Source organism: Carassius gibelio, chromosome A22 (genome assembly GCF_023724105.1).
Source record: "Carassius gibelio isolate Cgi1373 ecotype wild population from Czech Republic chromosome A22, carGib1.2-hapl.c, whole genome shotgun sequence".
Classification (NCBI taxonomy): Eukaryota; Metazoa; Chordata; class Actinopteri; order Cypriniformes; family Cyprinidae; genus Carassius; species Carassius gibelio.
The window spans coordinates 17,843,029-17,866,668 of record NC_068392.1 but is presented as its reverse complement, the minus strand read 5'-3'; the positions used below and the strand labels follow the sequence as shown (position 1 = coordinate 17,866,668).

Here is a 23,640-nt window from a genome sequence, read left to right as displayed (position 1 = left end):
TAGTAACTAGCTAATCAGGCTAGAAACATGCTAGCAACATGATAATAACTTGTTAATCATGTTAGCAACATAATAGTTACATGCTAGTCACTTGCTAATCATGCTGGAAACATTAATTAAATATTGTTAATCCGCTAAATAGTCACTTCCTCTTTTCGGAGAAAAACTAAATTGACAATATACAAAACCAATTCCAAAAAAGTTGGGACACTTTACAAATTGTGAGTAAAAAAGAATGTAACAATTTGCAAATCTCATAAACTTATATTTTATTCACAATAGAATATATAAATATTAGTGATAGTATATCAAATGTTGAAAGTGAGACATTCTGAAATGTCATGCAAAATATTGGCTCATTTTGGATTTCATGAGAGCTACACATTCCAAAAAAGTTGGGACAGGTAGCAATAAGAGGCCAGAAAAGTAAAATTTTGATATAAGTAACAGTTGGAGGACCAATTTGCAACTTATTAGGTCAATTGACAAAATGATTGTGTGACCGAACGCGTACCAGCAAGACAGGAATCGGCCTAAACTACAGAAATAATTAGGCTATTGATATAATTTTGGTTGTCGACTACGCCATCTAGGGACTTTACACCCTAAAAATATATTACCAGCCACCAGCTTTTAGGTACTCAAAGCACACAGGTTCGTTATCAGCAAATAACTAGACAGCAAATGACTATAGTCATGGGTGCTAAAAAAAAAACACTTTCCTCAACCTACTGCAAGTACATTATAAAAATCACCCTATCAGAGGAGCAGTATACAGAATACTCAATTGTAACGGAACCCACAAGAACTGGAAAAAAAGAAAACACAAAAAAGGTCAAGAGACAGCAATGGTAAGTCACAAAAAAAATTAAAAATAACACATTCATCAACACAACCATACAGGGCTGAAAGACATCTACTTCGGGCACCTCTGGCTGGAAGTGACCTCCAAAGAAAAACAAAAATAAACTCCACTCAATATTCACACCACACCGGTGAAATACACCACTCTTAAGTGAACGGTAGACCCAACTACCACAGCCCTAGAGCACCCGCCTCAGTGACCCTCGGCTCCTGCATAGAAATACAAAAGTAAGCAAACAATACAATAACCAATGTCACGATCAACATAATACAAAACAAGAATTAATTAAATCAAGATGGAATAATCAGCTGGACTTCCACAACCCAAACCCAGCATATAATAATATAATAAATATAATAATCAAAATAAATCAAACTATTCAATAAAATGGATAAATGAAAATAACACAAATAACAGAACAGAAAACCAAAATAAGGAACAAGACAATTAAATTCACCATTGCATTTTTAGGCAAACAAACCCCAACCAGGTTGACTGGAAACAAAAAGGAAAAAAAAGAAACACTTCCGGGTGAGACAACAGCGCCGACCAGGCTGTTCGCGCTACCACCAGATGTAATGCCCAGCCACAGACGACGATTTCCCTTTTGTAGATGAACTGCAGCTGGTGTACAGCCGCCACTACCGGCATCACCACAGAACCCTGCAAAGATACACTCACCACTCAGCCACTCACCTGATTAATCAACCGGCCAACCCCAAACTAGCGGCACATCAAAGTGGTCCAACTCATTCGCATGCTACCAGCCTATACCAGCGCCAACAAATAATATTTATAGTCATATCCCCAGCAAACAGATCAAACGCAAACACTTACATATACCTTTTCTCCTGCAGCACGTCGAGCCGGAAATAACAAACCAATAGGGCAGGTATTACAACCGATCGCATCACCCAACTGGCGCAACCCATTTAAATACGCACTTCCTAATTTAACATAACCAATGAGTGATCTTTACGTCACCCACACACTACATTCTTCCCCCACCTTTTGCATCGTCGACCCGACTGTGAGGAAAAACATTTAATCCCACGGTCTAAACCAGGCGGAAACACTGGTTGTAATTCCAAGAACCCCAGGGGCCCCAGCGTCCGCCACCACCGCCCTAGGGAGCCGATAAAGATTGGGGTGCTTCCCCGCTGTCACTCATGTAGTACGTCAAACGAGGCCAACTGAGCGGCCCAACGCTGTTCAGCTGCCCCCAACTTAGCAGAAGTAAGGTGACTGAGGGGGTCGTTGTCGGTGAACACTACACACCGGTTTCCCAACAGGTATTCTCAAAATTTTTCAGCTATGGCCCACTTGAGCGCAAGAAACTCTTTACGTCACACTACATTCAGGTATAAAAGGAGCCTCTCAGAGTGGCAGTGTCTCTCAGAAGTCAAGATGGGCAAAGGATCACCAATTCCCCCAATGCTGCAGCGAAAAATAGTGGGGCAATATCAGAAAGGAGTTTCTCAGAGAAAAAATGCTTAGAGATAATAATCATCTACAATGCATAATATCATCCAAATATTCAGAGAATCTGGAACAATCGTTGTGCGTAAGGGTCAAGGCCGTAAAACCATACTGGATGCCCGTGATCTTCGGGCTCTTAGATGGCACTGTATCACATACAGCAATGCTACTATAATGGATATCACAACATGGGCTCAGGAATACTTCCAGAAAACATTATCGATGAACACAATCCACCGTGCCATTTGCCGTTGCCGTCAAAAAAGAAGCCATATCTAAACATGACTTTTTGATTTTAAACATGATTTAAAATGTGGCAAAGTGGAAAACTGTTCTGTGCTCAGACAAACCAAAATTTGAAGTTCTTTTTGGAAAACTGGGACGCCATGTCATCCGGACTAAAGATGATAAGGACAACCCAAGTTGTTATCAGCACTCCGTTTAGACCTGCATCTCTGATGGAATGGGGTTGCATGAGTGCGTGTTGCATGGGCAGCTTAGACATCTGGAAAACATTTGGTGCATCATAAAGAGGAAGATGCGACAAAGAAGTCCTAAGACAGTTGAGCAACTAGAAGGCTGTATTGGACAAGAATGGAACAACATTCCTATTCCTAAACTTGAGCAACTTGTCTCAAGTCCCCAGACATTTCCAGACTGTTATAAAAAGAAGAGGGGATGCCACACAGTGGTAAACATGGCCTTGTCCCAACTTTTTTGAGATGTGTTGATGCCATGAAATTTAAAATCAACTTATTTTTCCCTTAAAATGATACATTTTCTCAATTTAAACATTTGATATGTCATATAAGTTGTATTCTGAATTAAATAGGGGTGCTCCGATCACGATCGGCCGATCGCTTCTCCAGTCGTGCCAAAATAACGGCAAGTTTTAAACCTTTTTATCTTTTACCTTTTTATCTTTTACTATCCTCTACCCTCGCCACCGACCAGTGGACCTTTTACAAAAAAAAAAAAAAAAAAAAAAACCTGTTTACCTCCCGCACCACCGAACTGTGGACCTTACTGGATAGCTAACGTTATCAGGTAGCTTTTGGGTCTAGCGGTGGCCTACCTGTTGCCGCTAGCAAAACACCTGCTCGGAGATTCCCTGGAATTGGTTGTCGCTGCTCGTGCATCGCAGCTGCTACGCGGCTAAAAACGGCCGTTTTTCCGCGCCGCCACCTCCACTATGTTGAGTTACTCCGTCAACCAGCTGATGAATCTCAACAGTTTCCTCACTCCACCGTGCATTGCAGTGCTTAAACAACTAGGAATTCTCCGCCGTCCACGCTATCTCCATAGAAGTTCCCGCAGAAAGTTTGTCTGCTCACAGACAAGTCCTACCATCCCGGCTCTCACGAACTGTCGGCAACACGAACTGTAGTACCACATACACTGAAGCTGAATGCAAAACGTGGAGTGGACTCCAGTCTGCTACGGCCAGTGCAAAGATTTGTTGCTTCATCAAGTAGCAAAATCAAACTCTTAAATGCACAGTCTATTACAAACAAATCCTGCCTCATTCATGACCATATCCTGGAAAAATCTCTGGATTATATGTGCATTACAGAGACCTGGCACCAACCAAATACCTTTTTTTCTTTAAACGAGAGCTGTCCCCAAGGATATAGCTACCTCCAGAAAGCTCGCAGCACGGGGCGTGGTGGCGGCCTGTCAGTCATCCATCGCAGCGATCTGGATTTATCTCTGCAACCATTACCTGAACTATCTTCATTTGAATGCCTTGCATTTAAATGTAAGTACCCTTCCCCTGTGTTGTTCCTTCTCATCTACCGACCACCAAAATCAAACCCATCATTTATCACTGAGATGTCAAATCTCCTCACAACTTTCTGCACATCCTCCGCCGATGTTATAATTTTAGGTGATATGAACATCCATGTAGACACCCCCTCCTGCCGTTTTTCAGCTGAATTTCTTCAACTACTGGACTGCTTTAACTTAAAACAACTTGTTGGTGTTCCCACACACACCAGGGGGCATACCCTGGACCTGGTCATTACTAACTCTGCCCCTCTCACCAACCTGCAGGTGTATGACCTAGGTGTGTCCGATCATAAGGTAATCTCTATGGATTTGCCATCCCCATCCAGCCTCTCCAAGCCTAAGCGGAACATCTGTTTCAGAAACCTAAAAAACATAAACCCAGAACTCTTGGCAGCAGACTTTCAGCATCTTTCCACACACTTTTTATCAGCTGACGAAGCAGTGGACTACTACAACAGCCATCTGAGCAGCCTCCTTGACCTCCATGCACCTGTTAAAACAAGAACAGTCACCTTCACCAACTCAGCACCCTGGTTTACAGATGGGCTTCGTAAGATGAAGGCAGCAGGGCGGGTCCTTGAGCGGCGTTTCAGAGCCTCTGGCCTCACTGTACATAAACAAATCTACCGGAAGCAACAACAAAAATATGCACAGTGCCTTAAAGAGGCAAGGTCACAGTTTTACTCCGATGCCATCAGAAACAGTCCAGGAAATTCCAAGCAGCTCTTTTCCACTATAAACCACCTTCTCAAACCACAATCGACCCCACTTACTGCCGCTACAGAAGAGCAGTGCAATAAATTCATGGATTTCTTCACGTCAAAAACTGCACATATTCGCTCTGCCCTTTCTGGTCCTCCCACCCAAACTGTTCCCCCAACATATACCATCTCCCAACCCCTAAACTGCTTTCCTGAGGTTTCATCAGAAGAGGTGCAGAACATCATCAGGAAGATGAAATCCTCCACCTGTCCCCTGGACCCTCTCCCAACCTCCCTGGTAAAAACTCATATCACCGTCCTAAGTCCCCTGATCACTGCTGTTATAAATCATTCCCTCAAAACTGGTCACGTTCCCCCTGTCTTAAAAAATGCCATTATCACACCACTGCTCAAAAAACCCACTCTTGATTCGGAAGTGCTATCCAACTATAGGCCCATCTCAAATCTCCCCTTCATATCAAAAGTACTTGAGAAAGCAGTTGCCAGCCACCTTCAGGACCACCTCAAATATAATAACCTCTTTGAAAAATTCCAGTCAGGTTTCCGCTCTGCTCACAGCACAGAGACTGCCCTCGTTAGAGTCACAAACGACCTCCTCATATCATCTGATGCTGGCTCCCCTTCCCTCCTCATCCTCCTGGACCTTTCTGCTGCATTTGATACTGTCGACCATGGTATTCTTTTAAACCGGCTCCACCTCACTACTGGACTAAATGATACTGCCCTCAGTTGGTTCAGATCATACCTCACAAACCGGACAGAATACATCTCCCTGGGCCACTCCAAATCATATCCACACACAGTTACTTGCGGTGTCCCCCAGGGGTCAGTCCTTGGCCCCATCCTCTTCATTCTATACCTCACCCCCCTTGGCCAAATCATCACCAACATTCCCCTCTCATCAACAGTAACTAATCTTGGTGTAAAAATTGACTCCCAACTCACTTTTGAAGCTCATATAAATCACTTATGCAAGACCTCTTTCTACCACCTCCGTAACATCTCCAAACTCCGGCCCATTCTCACCTTTTCAGATGCCGAAAAACTGGTTCATGCCTTTGTCTCCTCCAGACTGGACTACTGCAATGCACTTCTCATCGGTATTCCTGGAAAGAGTCTGCAGAGGCTTCAATACATCCAAAACTCTGCAGCTAGGATCCTGATGAGAGTGCGGAAATATGAGCACATTACCCCCATTCTTCACTCACTCCACTGGCTTCCCATCTCCACCAGGATTGAGTACAAGGTTTCACTCCTCACACATCAATGCATCCATGGACATGCCCCCTCCTACCTAAAAGAACTTATCAACCCACAAACCACAACCCGTTCCCTCCGTTCCACTCACTCAAACCTCCTCCACATACCCAGAACCAGACTGAGGACAATGGGAGACAGGGCCTTTTGTACTGCTGCCCCGCATCTGTGGAATGGCCTCCCTGACTCCTTGAGGGCTCCACAATCTACTGATTGTTTTAAAAAAGGCCTCAAGACATTTCTTTTTAGCAAAGCTTTTGGTCCCTTTTAGATTATTATTATTAAAAAACTGCTTATCTTTTTGTTTTTGTTTTAACCCTGTAGCACTTTGAGATCTCTGATGAAAAGTGCATTATAAATATAATGTATTATTATTATTATTATTATTAAAGCCGGTTCTCTAATCAGCGGTTAATTCCATCAGGTGCCTTATTTCACATAGAGCAGCTGTTACTACACAGAGCCGTTGTTAACCGAGAAGATGCGCAAATCCACTTCATTTTCAGCGTTTTTTGGCGCATCTTCTCAGTTAACAACGGCTCTGTGTAGTAACAGCTGCTCTATGTGAAATCATGCACCTGATGGAATTAACCGCTGATTAGAGAACCGCTTTACTGAAGAGATGCGCATTAACGATCGGCCGATCGTGATCGGAGCACCCCTAGATTTAAATATAGAAATTTGAAACTTCCACATCATTGCATTCTGTTTTTGTTTTTTTTGTACAGTGTCCCAACTTTTTTGGAATCGGGTTTGTATAGCTGACTGTATAATTTTAGAAGCAAAAATAATATCTTGAAGAAAATATTTGGTGCACATTATACAATTTAAATATGATTATTCCGTTAAATATTTGTATTCTTACAAAATACGTTTATGAAAATAAAATAGAAATCATGAGAAAAATAAAAACTTCTAATAATCTTCGTGTGCGCAAAATTTTAATAATATGAAAAGCTTTAAACAGAGTGGCACAAAGCTCTTATGCACATCCAGGGTGCAGAATGGTGCACTTGAAGCAACATGGAGTCAAAGTGCTTCTGCACATCTAGGGTGCAGAATGATGTTCTTGAGAGAGCAATCAATAAACTCCAGTAATTTTATGCAAATCCCCAGACTTTATCTACACATCAAGTATTATAATAGGAATATATCATCTTGGAGAGAGCGTTTTACACTAGTGACTGTCATAATGTGAATGTGACATGCTGTTTGAATGCTGAGCGGAGAATGACTGACGGCTGCAGCAGAAAGGAGATCAATTTCTGTAAACTTAAATTTAACAATGTAAATACAATTCTGTCCCTCACATTAAGGTATTGAAAGACTTCAGATGAAATAAGCTATATAGTGCATAAAAACCAAACTGGTTCTCTTCTTGTGTCATATAAAAAGCACAATAATCACGGTTGTCTGAAACAACCACGATTAGATCAAATAATCACAATTAGATGGTTATTTTATTATCAAGACAGGCCTAAGTAAAACATTTTTGCAGTTTTGCAAATGAACTTTGACCACTTTCTTCAGCAAATCAGGTTTTACATGTTGTTTTATGGTGTCTCCTTATCCATACACCTTTTACCTTTTTATTTATTATTCTCAGGTAGGTAAGGAAAGTCTAATCTGGACTAAACTATAAGCATTCTGAAAGTACTTACAATTTACTCAGAAGACTTCCCTGTGGTCAGTTCTTGTTTACGGCTCTTAAATTACTACTATGGTAGACAATAATTTGTCAATAATATAATATTAGTTTAAAAGTTAAAAAAAAGTTATATAAAAGTACAATAATCCGTCCGTCGAGTCTCTCTCTCAGTCTTTTATACGTAGACGCCGAACGCTGGTTCTTCTGATGTCATCACCTGGACTGCTGCCAAGTCCTTCGCCAAGGCTTTCAGTTGTTTACTGCGCTTTCATTTTTTTCAGTATCTTTGAGCCTTTTTTCCTCTTCTTCGTCTCTTAACCGTCTGTAACATACACCTTAACTACTACATTTTCCATTTATCATAAAAACTATTTCTAATACATGCATGTTTCTATTTTAAATCAGTCAGCGGTTTTATTAATGTTAGTGAAGTCACACATTACATTTTCCATACAGCATTAATAATTGGTTTACATATTTGTACTTAAGCAAAAGCATTATTACTAATCAGGTAACATCAGTTTAAAGCAAATTAAGAATTGATCAAGAAGGTACAATTGCAAAATCATCATCTCCATTAACAATGTCAAGTATTCATTGTTTTGCTCTTTGGAACAAAATGCTACTGTAATCGACATAAATTTTATACAGTTAGTATGCCGTCAAAAAGAAGACTATGCAATTTTAAACAATTCTTGAGTTGTTTCTTGTTTTTGTTTGTTTGTTGTTGTATTCATAGCCAATGAATGCACATGTGATTCTTTTTTTACTCATCCTGTGGTTCTGACTGCAGTGTGAAAATGCTGCATGTTAGCGTACACATGGTGAGAACTACAGGCTTTGGTGGCATTAATGGTTTGTGAACACTGCTGAACAGGAAGACATGGTGTCAAATGCTGAATAGAGTTGTGAAACAAGAATAGCTTTAATAGTTCTGAGAAATATTTTAGAAAATGTGTTTTGTGTTTGTGACATTTGGCTTGAATGATGTATTTTACTGTCTAAGCAACTGAGAAAAACTTGAATACATTTTAATTTTTTTTATTTTATTTTGATTACACTTTATTAATAATCTTTATTAGATCTGTAAACCTGGATTCAGGTCCAAAATATTGTTAAAGATGTTTATGCTTCATTTGCATAGCCTTCTTTATATGGTTTCAGATCATATATGGGTTAATTTGAAAGCTTAGAGAATATTTTTATGTTTTTTTTATGATACATAAGGTGGATAATTATGCTTAGAAATGTAATCATCCCACACACGAATATCCACCTAATGACTGTGAATAAAGTTTCCTAAGAATGTGTATTTTATATATTTCACAAAACAGTCAAGTCATATATCACAAGAAAGCTCTCATTCTCAGAAATTTGACTATGTATTATTTGATTGTGTGACAATCACGTGTCAAAAGATGCTCCGAAGAGTAGAATAATACAGAATACACATAAATGGAATGATTTAAAGCTGAAGGATGTGGATTCTATTTTAGATTGTGATAGATCAGATATATTTTATTATTTATACAGTCTTGTGTCTCCTGAAAGAATTAAACTGATTGTAGAAAACACAGAATGTGAAATTTGGTCCAACTCGTTTATGCCATTTTGTATATTACTACTAAAAGGTAACATAATTCAATCTAAAATCTAAAAAAGTGCTTATAGTACATTCTGAGGTAATTATGATTTATAAAGCCTGTTTTTGCAAAGGAAACTCAAAATTAGACTTATAGATGCAAAAAGTGATAGTTTACTGGCTTCAATAATGCAATATCTCCTGTTTAGAAGATTATTTGATTTTTTTCTTCTTCGTGGCATCAAATAAAGGAGCTGGACCTTATAGAACCTGAATAACAGACATTAATAATAATAATAATAATAATAATAATAATAATATTTTGAAGTTCAAAGGGTTTTCTTTAAAATTAAATATGTATTTCCTCCATTGTATGTGTATAGGGCAAACATTTAAATTTGAGTATGTCAAATTTAGGCAAAAAAACAAAATCTGAAACCCACTGGTATGAGCTTCTCCTCACATTGCATGTGCTTTAATTGCCATCTCGACAACATCAACTAAAAATTCTTAGTAATGCGTCTTTATGCAAACTTAATGCTTAAATGTATTCTTTCTCTTGTACTTCCTCTTTCACATCACTCTCTCAGTTAAATATTGATACTTGTCTGATGTCAGCTTTTTCTTTCCTCAGATTTAGCTGATTGAATCACTACACAATCAACAGTGTGAAACATACAGTGACCAGTGTAGTCTACCCAAGAAAAAATATTGGAAATGTATATTTTATTAAATCTCCCATCACTTAAGCTATTTATTCCCTTTAGGATTTCCGTACTACACTTCATTTCCTTTCCGAACACTGGGATGCGGTGAATTGTGGAAGAGGGGATGGGGGAGGGAACATGATGTCAGAAGATGGCATCGTCTATCGGCCTAAACGTATGGTTGATTAGTGTTGAACACAGCGATCAGATCCAGTTACACTAACAGAGAGAGCAGGTCATCTGTAACTGTAAGATACGGTGATACTATGATACTATGATATGATATGCTACCTAAATCCTGATGGGAAATCCTCAGATACCTCCAGATATGATTTCTCTCTCAGAAGGAAGACAGCCTTTTCTAGTATTTTTGACAGAAAAGGGAGATTTGAGGTCTGTAATTAACTAATTCTGTAGGATCAAGTTGTTTTTAATGAGAGGCTTAATAACAGCCAGTTTGACGGTTTTAGGTATATCCTCATCCCTGGCCTTGCTGTATGAATATTAAACTGTGTTCACACGTACAAATATATCAGTGTCAGAGGCCTGACAGAATAGAAATAGGTGGATATAAGATCATATTTGTGTTTTGGTTTGTTTTATTTTAGCTCCACTACACTAACCAGTGAGGGAGGAAGCTGTTGTTGTTCACTTCATTGTCATGTAAATACATGAATCCAGCTAATACCACCATTTGAAAAGAGCAATCAGTATATAGCTCCATTTCCCTTGTTCATCAAACACACTAGAATACAACTTTTCATATTAGCAAATAAACACTGTTCAGTTTAATACTGAAAGGATCATGACAACATTTCTGTAGAAAACTTACATGTTAGTCAGTGTGACATTTTGTGAAAGCAAGATTATCAACATTATCAAAGATCTTCTGTAACACATGAGGTACACTTGTGTGTCTTTAATCTGTCTGATGTTTCTCAAGATCTGACCACAGGTTTGAGGAAGTCTTGAGTCTTTAACACACTCTGTGTCTTTAAGCGTCTGACATCATTCAGTCAGTATGGAGCTCAGTCCACTTCCTCTTCTGCTCTGTGAGTATTATTCTCTCTTAATGTGTTTCAGTGGATAGTTATTATATGATGTAAATGATCAAGTGTTTTTGTGTTTCTAGATTTATGTCTTTTCTGTCTGATCTCAGAGTTTCAAATCCAGCTGTAGTTCATGATATATGATGTATTCACTAAACTCAAATATGAGTGAAAGATGAGTTTGAGAGAGGAAGTGTGCAGTTAGTGCTGTTTGTGAAAGAGAAATGCTCTCTGTTGTGTTGTAGATCAGTGTGTTTGCTCAGTGATTCAGTTTTGTGATGTGTAATGCTGTTGAATCAGTTCTGTTGGTTTGTTTTGCAGTTATTGTTGCTGTTGTTGTAATATTCACTAGTTCACAGTTAGTAAGAGTTTGTCTTTATTCTTCTGCTCGTGATCAGACTGTTGGAGTGAAGTTCCCTAAACAGTTCTCCACTGTGACCAAATCTATAAAATACCAGTCAGATGATTTCATGTTTATCTAGACACATATACAGACCCAGTTAATCTTTATAATTATCAGCTCAATGTTCACATTGTAATGAGGTTTCTCTTTGTGTTTTTAGTGCTGATCTCAAACATCTTCTCTCAACATACTGAAGGTGAGTCGATTTGATTCATATATTTCATGAAATAAAACTGATTCTACAGTAACTGTAACAAACCAGTTGAGAAATTACTTAAATCCTTTAACAAATTGAATTATTCATGTGACAATCTGAGGCATGACAAGATCAGTCTATCAAAACCAGCAGATATGTTTCTTACATTCTCTGTGAAATTAAAATCTAAACATGAGACAAGATCATCTTCTGTTGGAAAACTTTCACAAATCATGTTTCCAAATCCTCAATGATTGTATATAGACAGATCTTTCATAAATGACTATAACAGCTGTAGAGAACAACACTTCAGTCTCATCTGATTTATGTGTTTTAGACTCAAGTAACTGTTCACACAGTAAAAGCAGTATGTTATTTTTATTGTGAATTGTTGTCATTGTACAGAAAAACCAAAAGCCAGAGTGAGCATCAAACCTGCTCAACATGTGTTCAGAGGAGAGACAGTCACTCTCAGATGTGATGTATATAGTGAAGGAGTCTCTAGCTGGCTGTACACCTGGTATAAAGAAGGTTCAGGCCGTGTTTTCAGTGAACTACAGGAACTCACATTCAGTTCTGTTACTGAGTCTGATGCAGGTGAATACTCCTGTATTGGAGCAGAGACAGGAGGATCACGAACATCACACCGCAGTGATGAAGTTACACTGACAGTATCAGGTGAGATTGATCATCTCTTCACATACACACACAAGTTTAACATGTTATTAATGAGTGATTTCTCATCTTCAGTTCCCAGAGCAGTGTTAAGTGTTTCTCCACAGAAGTGGTTGACTGAAGGAGATTCAGTGACTCTGATCTGTCAGGTTAATGGTTCCTCTACAGGCTGGACATTCAGCTGGTTCACTCAAACTCTCTTATCAGGTAAGATATCATGTGCTTCATGTAGTAACATCTGAATAAACTGACTTCATAAAGAAACAGAGAGATTAAAAATATTGAATCATTCTGAATACTCTGATTATACCAACAACGGTCATTTATACGACTCTCATTTCTTGAGCTAACTGCACATTTTCACTTCATACAGACAACAGCAATCATTATAATCGTCTCTCAGACAGCAGCAGAGGAGCTGGAGGACACTACACTGTCAGTTCTGCTGATCTAAAACACACAGGAGTTTATGTGTGTTCAGCAGAGAGAGGAAAACCAGCCTGTAACACAGACGTCAGCAACACACAGCTACTGTGGGTCACTGGTGAGTTCAGACTGAACACAGAATGAATGAGACACTTAGGCCCAACCCCAATTCTATTTTACACCCAAGGGGTAGAGGTGAACATATTCCCCTAAGGATTGGGACACCGTTACCACGTCACACATCATCATTCGATGTCTAGCTCTTACAATACACACATATAGTGGTGTGCTGGTGTGCATTAGAGCCTTTAATTATGGTTCTGTATTAATGCGCTGCTTACTGACGCACAGACATTTCGGAAATCATGCAGCTCTCACATCCAGGAGAAAATAAACTTGTCAATGCTGCCCCACGACTTTTATTAAATACAGTTTAATACTGAATCGCTACATTATATTTTCCAGCAGCGAGAGGATAAAATTGCTTTTTTGAAGTAAACTCACTCTAAAAAGAGAAACGCACAAATGCAAATACAAACATACATTTCTCTCTCTCTCTCTCTCTCTCTCTCTCTCTCTCTTTCTCTCTCGACTAGGCAATATTTGAGAAAATGGTTTAGCGATTTCTAATTTTTGGGGGGATACGTCTACGGCAGTTGTGGCCCTGATCAGACATATGCTGTGGCACTATCATGCAGTCTGTAATGATATTATCGATTTTTATAAATATTAGCGATTTTTGCAAACATTTATTTGAGTAACTTGACCAATAATATGAACTCACAATTGAATGTAACATAAAACAAATGATTACGTTTTGTTAAAATCTTTATTTATGCCAAAAAAAGCTTACATTTATGTGTCTTTTTGTTCGCTGTAGCAGCCATGTTGCCGAGATAATTCATACGAAAAATCTTCGTTTGAAGGGCTATCTGGCCCTTCCCCTTACCCCTACCCCTCCAACCAAAAGAGAATCGAGACAGGAAAGGGGAAGGGCTAAGGGGTAGAATTGGGACTGGGCCTTAGTTTCATTTCATCGCTCGGCTTTTAGTGTTTGTTTCTCATGTGCTACAGTAAAGGTGATTAAACAATATCAACAACACTAGTGTAAACAAATAGAAAGACATTTTTATCCATCATATCGTTTGGACTGAAATAGCGCAGATACTAAATTGTGGGGACGAGGTGTGATTTCGGCAATTGGCACACCAGTAAAAACTCGGGTGCTCCCGGTGGCCAATCCTCTCTAGATCTACTTGTCCTTTCCTCCACAGCAAGCCAATCATGTCGGGAGGAGTTTTTTATCCATTTTGACTGCCTTATAGTTTGCATGTCAAGAGGAAACAATTGAAAGCCAAATAGTTGAATGAAAATATAAAAATGTCAGTGGGTAGTTTATAATTAAGTTGGCTTGAGAGAGCCAACTTACTGATATTGTATTTAAACTTCTTATTATTATTCTTCTGAGACTAAAACTTTTGACTGCTACTCCTCCTAGAGCTTTAACTCTACAAACTCCAAACTCAGCCCAGCTCTTCAGACTGATCTGAAGTTAGTTGCTATATCTTTTTAGACTGATCGGACTTAGACTTTTCATAAAACTGAAGATTAAAAATCATAAAAACTCCCATAGACTTACATTGAAAAGCCTCTGCTCAACTGAACATTCCGTCAAACTCCAACTGTCAAAAATTCAAATCTAAACACACTGAAGCCCATTAAACTCATAGTCTATGTACTATGTACATATTGTATGTACTATAACTAACCCATTCAAACTCATCTATCATATCATATATATTCATCTATCTATCTATCTATCTATCTATCTATCTATCTATCTATCTATCTATCTATCTATCTATCTATCTATCTATCTATTATCTATCTATCTATCCTAACAACATGCTAGTCATGCTAAAAATCATGCTAGCAACATGCTAGTCGCATGCTAATCATGCTAAAATCATGCTAGCAACATGCTAATCATGCTAAAATCATGCTAGCAACATGCTAGTCATGCTAAAAATCATGCTAGCAACATGCTAGTCGCATGCTAATCATGCTAAAATCATGCTAGCAACATGCTAATCATGCTAAAATCATGCTAACAACATGCTAGTCGCCTGCTAATCATGCTAAAATCATGCTAGCAACATGCTAATCATGCTAAAATCATGCTAGCAACATGCTAATCATGCTAAAATCATGCTAGCAACATGCTAATCATGCTAAAATCATGCTAGCAACATGCTAATCATGCTAAAATCATGCTAGCAATATGCTAGTCGCAATGCTAATCATGCTAAAATCATGCTAGCAACGTGCTAGTCATGCTAAAAATCATGCTAGCAACATGCTAGTCGCATGCTAATCATGCTAAAATCATGCTAGCAACATGCTAATCATGCTAAAATCATGCTAGCAACATGCTAATCATGCTAAAATCATGCTAGCAACATGCTAGTCGCATGCTAATCACGCTAAAATCATGCTAGCAACATGCTAATCATGCTAAAATCATGCTAGCAACATGCTAGTCGCATGCTAATCATGCTAAAATCATGCTAGTCGCATGCTAATCATGCTAAAATCATGCTAGCAACATGCTAATCATGCTAAAATCATGCTAGCAACATGCTAGTCGCATGCTAATCACGCTAAAATCATGCTAGCAACATGCTAATCATGCTAAAATCATGCTAGCAACATGCTAGTCGCATGCTAATCATGCTAAAATCATGCTAGTCGCATGCTAATCATGCTAAAATCATGCTAGCAACATGCTAATCATGCTAAAATCATGCTAGCAACATGCTAATCATGCTAAAATCATGCTAGCAACATGCTAGTCGCATGCTAATCATGCTAAAATCATGCTAGCAAAATGCTAGTCATGCTAAAAATCATGCTAGCAACATGCTAGTCGCATGCTAATCATGCTAAAATCATGCTAGCAACATGCTAATCATGCTAAAATCATGCTAGCAACATGCTAATCATGCTAAAATCATGCTAGCAACATGTTAGTCGCATGCTAATCATGCTAAAATCATGCTAGCAACATGGTAATCATGCTAAAATCATGCTAGCAAAATGCTAGTCGCCTGCTAATCATGCTAAAATCATGCTAGCAACATGCTAATCATGCTAAAATCATGCTAGCAACATGCTAGTCGCATGCTAATCATGCTAAAATCATGCTAGCAACATGCTAATCATGCTAAAATCATGCTAGCAACATGCTAATCATGCTAAAATCATGCTAGCAACATGCTAGTCGCATGCTAATCATGCTAAAATCATGCTAGCAACATGCTAATCATGCTAAAATAATGCTAGCAACATGCTAGTCGCATGCTAATCATGTTAAAATCATGTTAGCAACATGCTAGTCGCATGCTAGAAACATGCTAATCATGTTAACATCATGCTAGCGACATGCTAGTAACTTGCTAATCATGCTAGCGACATGCTAGTAACTTGCTAATCATGCTAACGACATGGCTAGTCGCTTGCTAATTATGCTAGCGACATGCTAGATACCTTGCTAATCATGCTAAGTACATGCTTGTCACATGATAGTCACTTGCTTGTAATGCTAACAATATGTTAATCACTGTCATTTTTATACTTCTTAAACTTAAATCTTTTTAAACTTTTTAAACTTTTCACATTTTCAAACTATCTATCTACCTATATATCTATCTAACTATCTATCTATCTTCTGACTGTCTATCTATCTATCTATCTATCTATCTATCTATCTATCTATCTATATATCTATCTAGCTATCTATCTATCTTCTGACTGTGTCTATCTATCTATCTATCTATCTATCTGTCTATCTGTCTATCTATCTATATATCTCAGACTGAAAACCATCAAACTTAAAACTTTTTAAACTTAAACTTTTCAATCTTTTCAAACTTTTCAAACTTTTCAAACTTTTTCAGACTTTCTGGTCAGGCTTTCTCAAGCCAACTTAAAGTTTGCCTTGACGAACTTTTTTATCTAGTTTGTTAATACCATCTCTCTGCTTTGATTGATAGCATTTTCATTTTCATCGAACAAAGTAAACAAACGCTTGACTGAAATTTATGTTTTATGAATTACTTTATTAAACAAGTTATTTTACTGAAGTCTACCCAGAAAGATACATTTAATAAAGTTTAATGCATTCACAGTATGTATCCATTCGTTACACACACACACACACACACACACATGCAAACACAGACAAACTATTGGGAATATTACAAGCTTTCAAAAAAACAGTTGTCAAACATGAAATGTTTGTCTACTTACATCTTTATATATTTATACTTTACAGCCGCTAACTGAAGGTGACATTGACGAGCGATGACTAAAGGCAGCTCAGATGAGGAGGCTCAAGTTTGATCTTGGTGCTGTACAAGTTCTTTACTGCATGAAGGAAGAGTTAATACAATAGTAGACAACTAGATAAAAAAGTTTGTCAAGACAAACTTTAAGTTGGCTTGAGAAAGCCTGGCCAGAAAGTTTAAAGTTTAAAATTTAATTTTAAGTTAAGTTAAAAAGTTTGTTAATTGCTATGCAGTTGTTAGGGTGCCCAGAGTGGTTGCTAAGGTGTTGCCATGCGGTTGCTAGGGAACCCATAGTGGTTGCTAGGGTGTTGCCATGCAGTTGCTAGGGTACTCTGAGTGGTTGCTATGGTGTTTCCATGCGGTTGCTAGGGTACCCTGAGTGGTTGCTAAGGTGTTGCTATGCGGTTGCTAGGGTCCCCCGGAGTGGTTGCTAAGGTGTTGCTATGCGGTTGCTAGGGTACCCTGAGTGGTTGCTAAGGTGTTGCTATGCAGTTGCTAGGGTATCTGGGATGGTTGCTAGGGTGTTGCTATGCGGTTGCTAGGGTACCCTGAGTGGTTGCTAAGGTGTTGCTATGCGGTTGCTAGGGTCCCCCGGAGTGGTTGCTAAGGTGTTGCTATGCGGTTGCTAGGGTACCCTGAGTGGTTGCTAAGGTGTTGCTATGCGGTTGCTAGGGTATCTGGGATGGTTGCTAGGGTGTTGCTATGCGGTTGCTAGGGTACCCTGAGTGGTTGCTAAGGTGTTGCTATGCGGTTGCTAGGGTATCTGGGATGGTTGCTAAGGTGTTGCTATGCGGTTGCTAGGGTATCTGGGATGGTTGCTAGGGTGTTGCTATGCGGTTGCTAGGGTACCCTGAGTGGTTGCTAAGGTGTTACTAAGTGGTTGCTAGGGTACCCGGGGTGGTTTCTAGGTTGGTTTGGATAGTTGCTAGAGTGTTGCTATGAAGATAGATAGATAGATAGATAGATAGATAGATAGATAGATAGATAGATAGATAGATAGATAGATAGATAGATAGATAAGTCTGAATAGATAGATAGCTAGATAGCTAGCTAGATAGATGAGTTTGAATATAGATAGATAGATAGATAGATAGATAGATTAGAAACTGTCAGATTATAGATAGATAGATAGATAGATAGATAGATAGATAGATAGATAGATAGATAGATAGATAGATAGATAGATTAGAAACAGTCAGATTATAGATAGATAGATAGATAGATAGATAGATAGATAGATAGATAGATAGATAGATTAGAAACAGACAGATTATAGATAGATAGATAGATAGATAGATAGATAGATAGATAGATAGATAGATAGATAGATTAGAAACAGACAGATTATAGATAGATAGATAGATAGATAGATAGATAGATAGATAGATAGATAGATTAGAAACAGTCAGATTATAGATAGATAGATAGATAGATAGATAGATAGATAGATAGATTAGAAACAGACAGATTATAGATAGATAGATAGATAGATAGATAGATAGATAGATAGATAGATAGATAGATTAGAAACAGACAGATTATAGATAGATAGATAGATAGATAGATAGATAGATAGATAGATAGATAGATAGATAGATAGATAGATAGATTAGAAACAGTCAGATTATAGATAGATAGATAGATAGATAGATAGATAGATAGATAGATAGATAGATAGATAGATAGTTTAGAAACAGACAGATTATAGATAGATTGATAGATTAGAAACAGACAGACTATAGATAGATAAATAGATAGATGAGTTTGAATAAGTTTGAATGGGTTAGTAAAAGTACATAGAAGGTTAGTCTGATTGAGTCTAATGGGCTTCTGTGTGTTTAGATTTGAAATTTTGACAGTTGGAGTTTGACGGAATGTTCAGTTGAGCAGAGGCTTTTCAATGCAAGTCTATGGGAGTTTTTATGATTTTTAATCTTCAGTTTTATGAAAAGTATAAGTCCGATCAGTCTAAAAAGATATAGCAACTAACTTCAGATCAGTCTGAAGAGCTGGGCTGAGTTTGGAGTCTGTAGAGTTAAAGTTCTAGGAGGAGTAGCAGTTGAAAATTTTAGTCTCAGAAGAATAATAATAAGTTTAAATACAATATCAGTAAGTTGGCTCTCTCAAGCCAACTTAATTATTTCACAAAGTACACCTCAGTAAAAATACAGAGGTCCGGACCTCGGTGACCTCATAGCAGGGTACAGGCATGGTCAGGCCCCCTCAATCCATCTAGCCCTCATGTTAGCTGGCCCTGATGCCCACTGCTCCGGGTGTGTGCAGATAATTAAATAATTCATATTAAATAAGTAAAAATCTATATGTATCATCTTATTTCCACAGCGACACATGCTGCACAAATCAGTTCACAATCAGATCAGAGGTGTTTATTGGTTAGTCAGAATTCACTCTAAACTAATTCTACGCGCTCGCAGATCTTCCAATTATAAGGTTTCTCACATAATCCTTTTCAAAATTAAAGAAGATTTTGTTTGTCCACGAATAATGCTTTAGGAATGACAAACGTTAGTGGAAAAAAAGATGCGAGTGAATCCACGATATCATTGCCATGATTGACAGGGATAACGAGCGAAATATCTGACAAGCTGGTGTCAAAAAAGAGCTGTGCATGAAGAGACGCTGAGTAAATTCAGAGTAACAATGAGTGATGAGTAGACTGAAGTTGGGCTCAGGTGGTTGTGCTGCGGGATGTGTTTCCCATAAATTTATTTATTGTTGGAGACTCGCCACAATTTTAAAACTGATGGATTTTCAAAAAGGCTTCATTGAATAAACATGAGTAACGTTACGTACTGCACGTTTAATAATAATAATTCTAAAGTCTAAATTCTAAAATATTAATTAGAAGACTTGCATGTTATATGCCTGATAGCAGCGTGTGAGCGTAGTTCTGCTTTGTTTACAGCTGTTACTGGGGAAACCTCTATTTCTTGCGCTTTATGTCTATGCTTTAAAACATCTACTGTTGGCAAAGGATGAATTTGCATTTTCATTAAGTCCGCCTGATCCACGCAGCAAACATTTTGTTTGTTATCAAAAAATATCTACTCTAGAGGGACTTGGCTGTTGTTATTGATTCTATTTGGAGTCTACCGGAAGTTAAGTTAGGGCTACAAAAGCGCTCATGCGCATTAACGTTTGTTTATGTTGTTGCCCTTGAAATCGTCTTTAACAGTCAATTTATATTAAGGCAAATAGCAAGTTGTGACAAAAAAGTGGAAATGGCAACTAAGCTGATGAGTGAAATCTCTGATATCATCTCTTGGTTATAATTTCATTTCCATTCTAAAAGTCTTTGGTTTCCCACCAAGAGACACATTTTTTTTTTTTATGAAAAGTGAACCTTTAAAGTGAATTTTACTGCATATGCTTCAGAATATTTTAAGTGTTTAAAAATTGTACACTATAGATGAACAGTGGGTAAAGGGCAGTGTTTTGTGTGTGTGTGTGTGTGTTTCATAAACTTGGTACTGATAACAGTTCAACATTATCTACCTTTGGGGTCTTTGCTCTTATATTACAATACTTGTATGCCTATATTAGCTAGTTATAGATTAAGAGTTATTGTTTTTTACAGATGTGCTGCTGTGTTAAATAACTTGCATGTAAGTTGTCAAAATAACATTCTGTTCTGTAAATGCATTGCATGCTGGTTTATTTAGCAACTTTTCAGTACACCACATTAAGTTTCCACTTAGTACTGTAAGACTTTGAATGTTAAATAATTAAATGTTAAACAATTAAAAATCGTAGAAAGTAAAATAAATAAATAAATAAAAATAAATAAATGGTACGACAACAAATAATCAATTGTGAGTGTGTCAGATTTATAGTGTGCAAATAATCATGCATTGACAATAATCAGTTGTATTATAAAATTCAGCTTAGGGCCCAATAAAGACTTGGGCCGGCCCTGACTGTGTGCGTGTGTGAGTGTGTGTGTGTGTGTGTGTGTGTGTTCACTTCTCACTGCTGTGTGTGTGTGTGCGTGTGTTCACTTCTCACTACTGTGTGTGTGTGTGTGTGTGTGTTCACTTCTCACTACTGTGTGTGTGTGTGTGTGTTCACTTCTCACTACTGTGTGTGTGTGTGTTCACTTCTCACTACTCTGTGTGTGTGTACTTGGATGAGTTAAATGCAGAGCACAAATTCTGAGTTTGAGTCTCCATACAGTACTTGACCACACGTGACTTTATTTAGGCTGTGTGAAGTGTTAGATCAATAAAAGTGTCTTGAGGTGATTTCTGAAGTGTAGTTGTAATTGTCTTCTCAGGTGTTTCTCCTCCAGTCTCTCTGATCGTCAGTCCCAGCACAACTCAACACTTCACATTAATCTCTCTCTCTCTGAGCTGTGAGGGACAGAGTAACTCTGGTGGGTGGAGAATGAGAAGATACACAGACAGATCAGGGCTGGAAGATTGTTCATCAGAGTGGGGATCACAAACAGGATCCACATGTACAATCAGATCCACCAGCACAGGTGACACTGGAGTGTACTGGTGTGAGTCTGAATCTGGAGAGAAAACTCATCCTGTGAATATCACTGTACACCGTGAGTCTGTGTTTCTGTGTTTATTCAGTTCACAAAGACCTCATTTTATGATTCAGAAATTAATAGACAGATTGTGATCTCAATTCATTTACCCACACAATCTTATTCCTAAATGATAACAAGTCCACAAAACTATTAACCCTTTGAATAATAAACCAATGCTCTACCTCTTAGTTTTGTCATTTAAAAAATAAAATAAAATCATTGTGATTCTCAGTTTAACCAGAACTGTTCAGAGTTGTATCGATTATTGTAACTGTCCTATTTGGGTTAGGTCTCAAAATTACTAGAACATCACCCAATTTGCATAATTCTCGCCCGGCACGGATTCACTTCTGTTCACATTTCTGATTGTCATTTAAGATGTTCAGTGTTTTGAATGCACCTCTAAATTAAATGCATTATTATTATTATTTATTATTATTATTATTTTCACCCCATTGATTCTTACTGTTCATCAGCTGATGTTTGCTCTGTTTCTGTAGTTAATGTGATTCTGGAGAGTCCTGTTCATCCTGTGACTGAAGGAGAGAATCTGACTCTACGCTGTTTAGATAAATACTCAACTCCAAACCTCAGAGCTGATTTCTATAAAGATGGGACACTCATCCAGAGTCAAACTACAGAGATGATCATCTCTACTGTCTCAAAGTCAGACGAGGGTTTCTACTCCTGCAAACACAGAGAGAAAGGAGAGTCACCCGAGAGCTGGATCTCAGTCACAGGTGAGAGTAGGAACTGTAAACACTATTGAAATGTTTCTGTGTAATATACAGCACTAATATGACTGTACATGTGTTGATCTCAGCTTCCTCCAGAACATCAGGATCTGATCTCAATCCTGTGATAGTTGGAGTTACTGCTGGACTCACAGTTTTGATCATTGTCGTCTTGGTCCTGCTGTGGTGCTACAGAAACTACAAAGGTTCATCTTCTGCCAGATTAAAATTCAGTTACACATTTCCTAAACCTGTGACCTGTTGTCCTTCAGCAGCTGGTTATCTTATCTTAACCAGTCTCCAAAACTGACAAAACCTGTACGTTGACTGATTTTAAAGGTCCTGTTTTTCGTGCTTTTTTGAAGCTTTGATTGTGTTTACAGTGTAACAGTGTATACAATATAACATGTGTTCATGTTTCGTGTGTTATATTGTATACACTGTTACACTGTAAACTGTATGTATTTTTAATACATAAAAACGGGCTGATGACTTCCTTGTTCTATAAAGTCCCTCCTCACGTAACATGTTCTGATTGTGCCAGCGGTTCCTGTGTTGTGATTCGACACCAGCTTTCCTGGAAACACGATTGGGCTAGTTTTGAGAAGCAAATGGGAAGGATTTATTTTGAAAACCTGGCAATCCTGATCTGAACCATAGAGAGTAAAAGAACACACGTGCTGGAGATATACTTATAATCACAGGGCCGTTTTTACTGACGAGATGGGCCCTATTGCCCTAACATCTAGTTAATAAAGCTAAACAGCATTGCCCTTTGTGTAATAAGTTACAGAAACTGTTAAACGCACCAACTTAAATAATAAAATACACTTACCGGTTGTGGTCCATAAACAACGCCTTCTCCAGACAAAGAGGAACTGCTCCTTCTTTCAAGAATAATCTTTGTGCGAGTCCAGCATTAAACTGATTGAGATTGAGGAAGCTGTCCTCAGCAAAATCTGCTGCACGTAGTTTTACATGTGGATTATAATTTTCGGGAACCGAGTTAAACATAAATTGTAGCCATTAATCTCTAAGTACAGCGTCCCTGGGAATCCCAAACAAAGATGATTGGACTCCGAGATGAAAATAACAGCGTTTCAAACGACATGGCGACAAACACAAACGCAGCTCTTCCTCTTCTCCGTCGGAGCACAACAAGACCACGCCCCCCTGTTTGTGTATTCATGTGGGCGGAGGTT

General features: G+C 38.2%; 2 protein-coding genes across 2 annotated transcripts in view; both read left to right on the top strand.

The window, feature by feature from the left end:
- LOC127943026 (neural cell adhesion molecule L1-like) overlaps positions 1-23,640 on the top strand; it is a 70,685-nt gene that overhangs the window by 45,035 nt on the left and 2,010 nt on the right. The window lies entirely within an intron of this gene.
- Positions 10,968-23,621, top strand: LOC127943033 (Fc receptor-like protein 6). The gene is made up of 8 exons (XM_052539137.1): positions 10,968-11,103; positions 11,664-11,699; positions 12,105-12,377; positions 12,450-12,581; positions 12,748-12,918; positions 21,441-21,719; positions 22,205-22,444; positions 22,528-23,621. Exons 1-8 carry the CDS (start codon positions 11,073-11,075, stop codon positions 22,746-22,748), a joined length of 1,383 nt encoding a protein of 460 aa, XP_052395097.1. The 5' UTR covers positions 10,968-11,072; the 3' UTR covers positions 22,749-23,621.

Excerpts from the sequence above, each read along its gene's own strand:
- LOC127943033 (XM_052539137.1), top strand. The coding sequence starts at position 11,073 with ATGGAGCTCAGTCCACTTCCTCTTCTGCTCT. Across the intron at positions 12,919-21,440 it reads ACAGCTACTGTGGGTCACTG|GTGTTTCTCCTCCAGTCTCT; the intron begins GTGAGTTCAGAC and ends TTGTCTTCTCAG. Across the intron at positions 22,445-22,527 it reads GAGCTGGATCTCAGTCACAG|CTTCCTCCAGAACATCAGGA; the intron begins GTGAGAGTAGGA and ends TGTTGATCTCAG.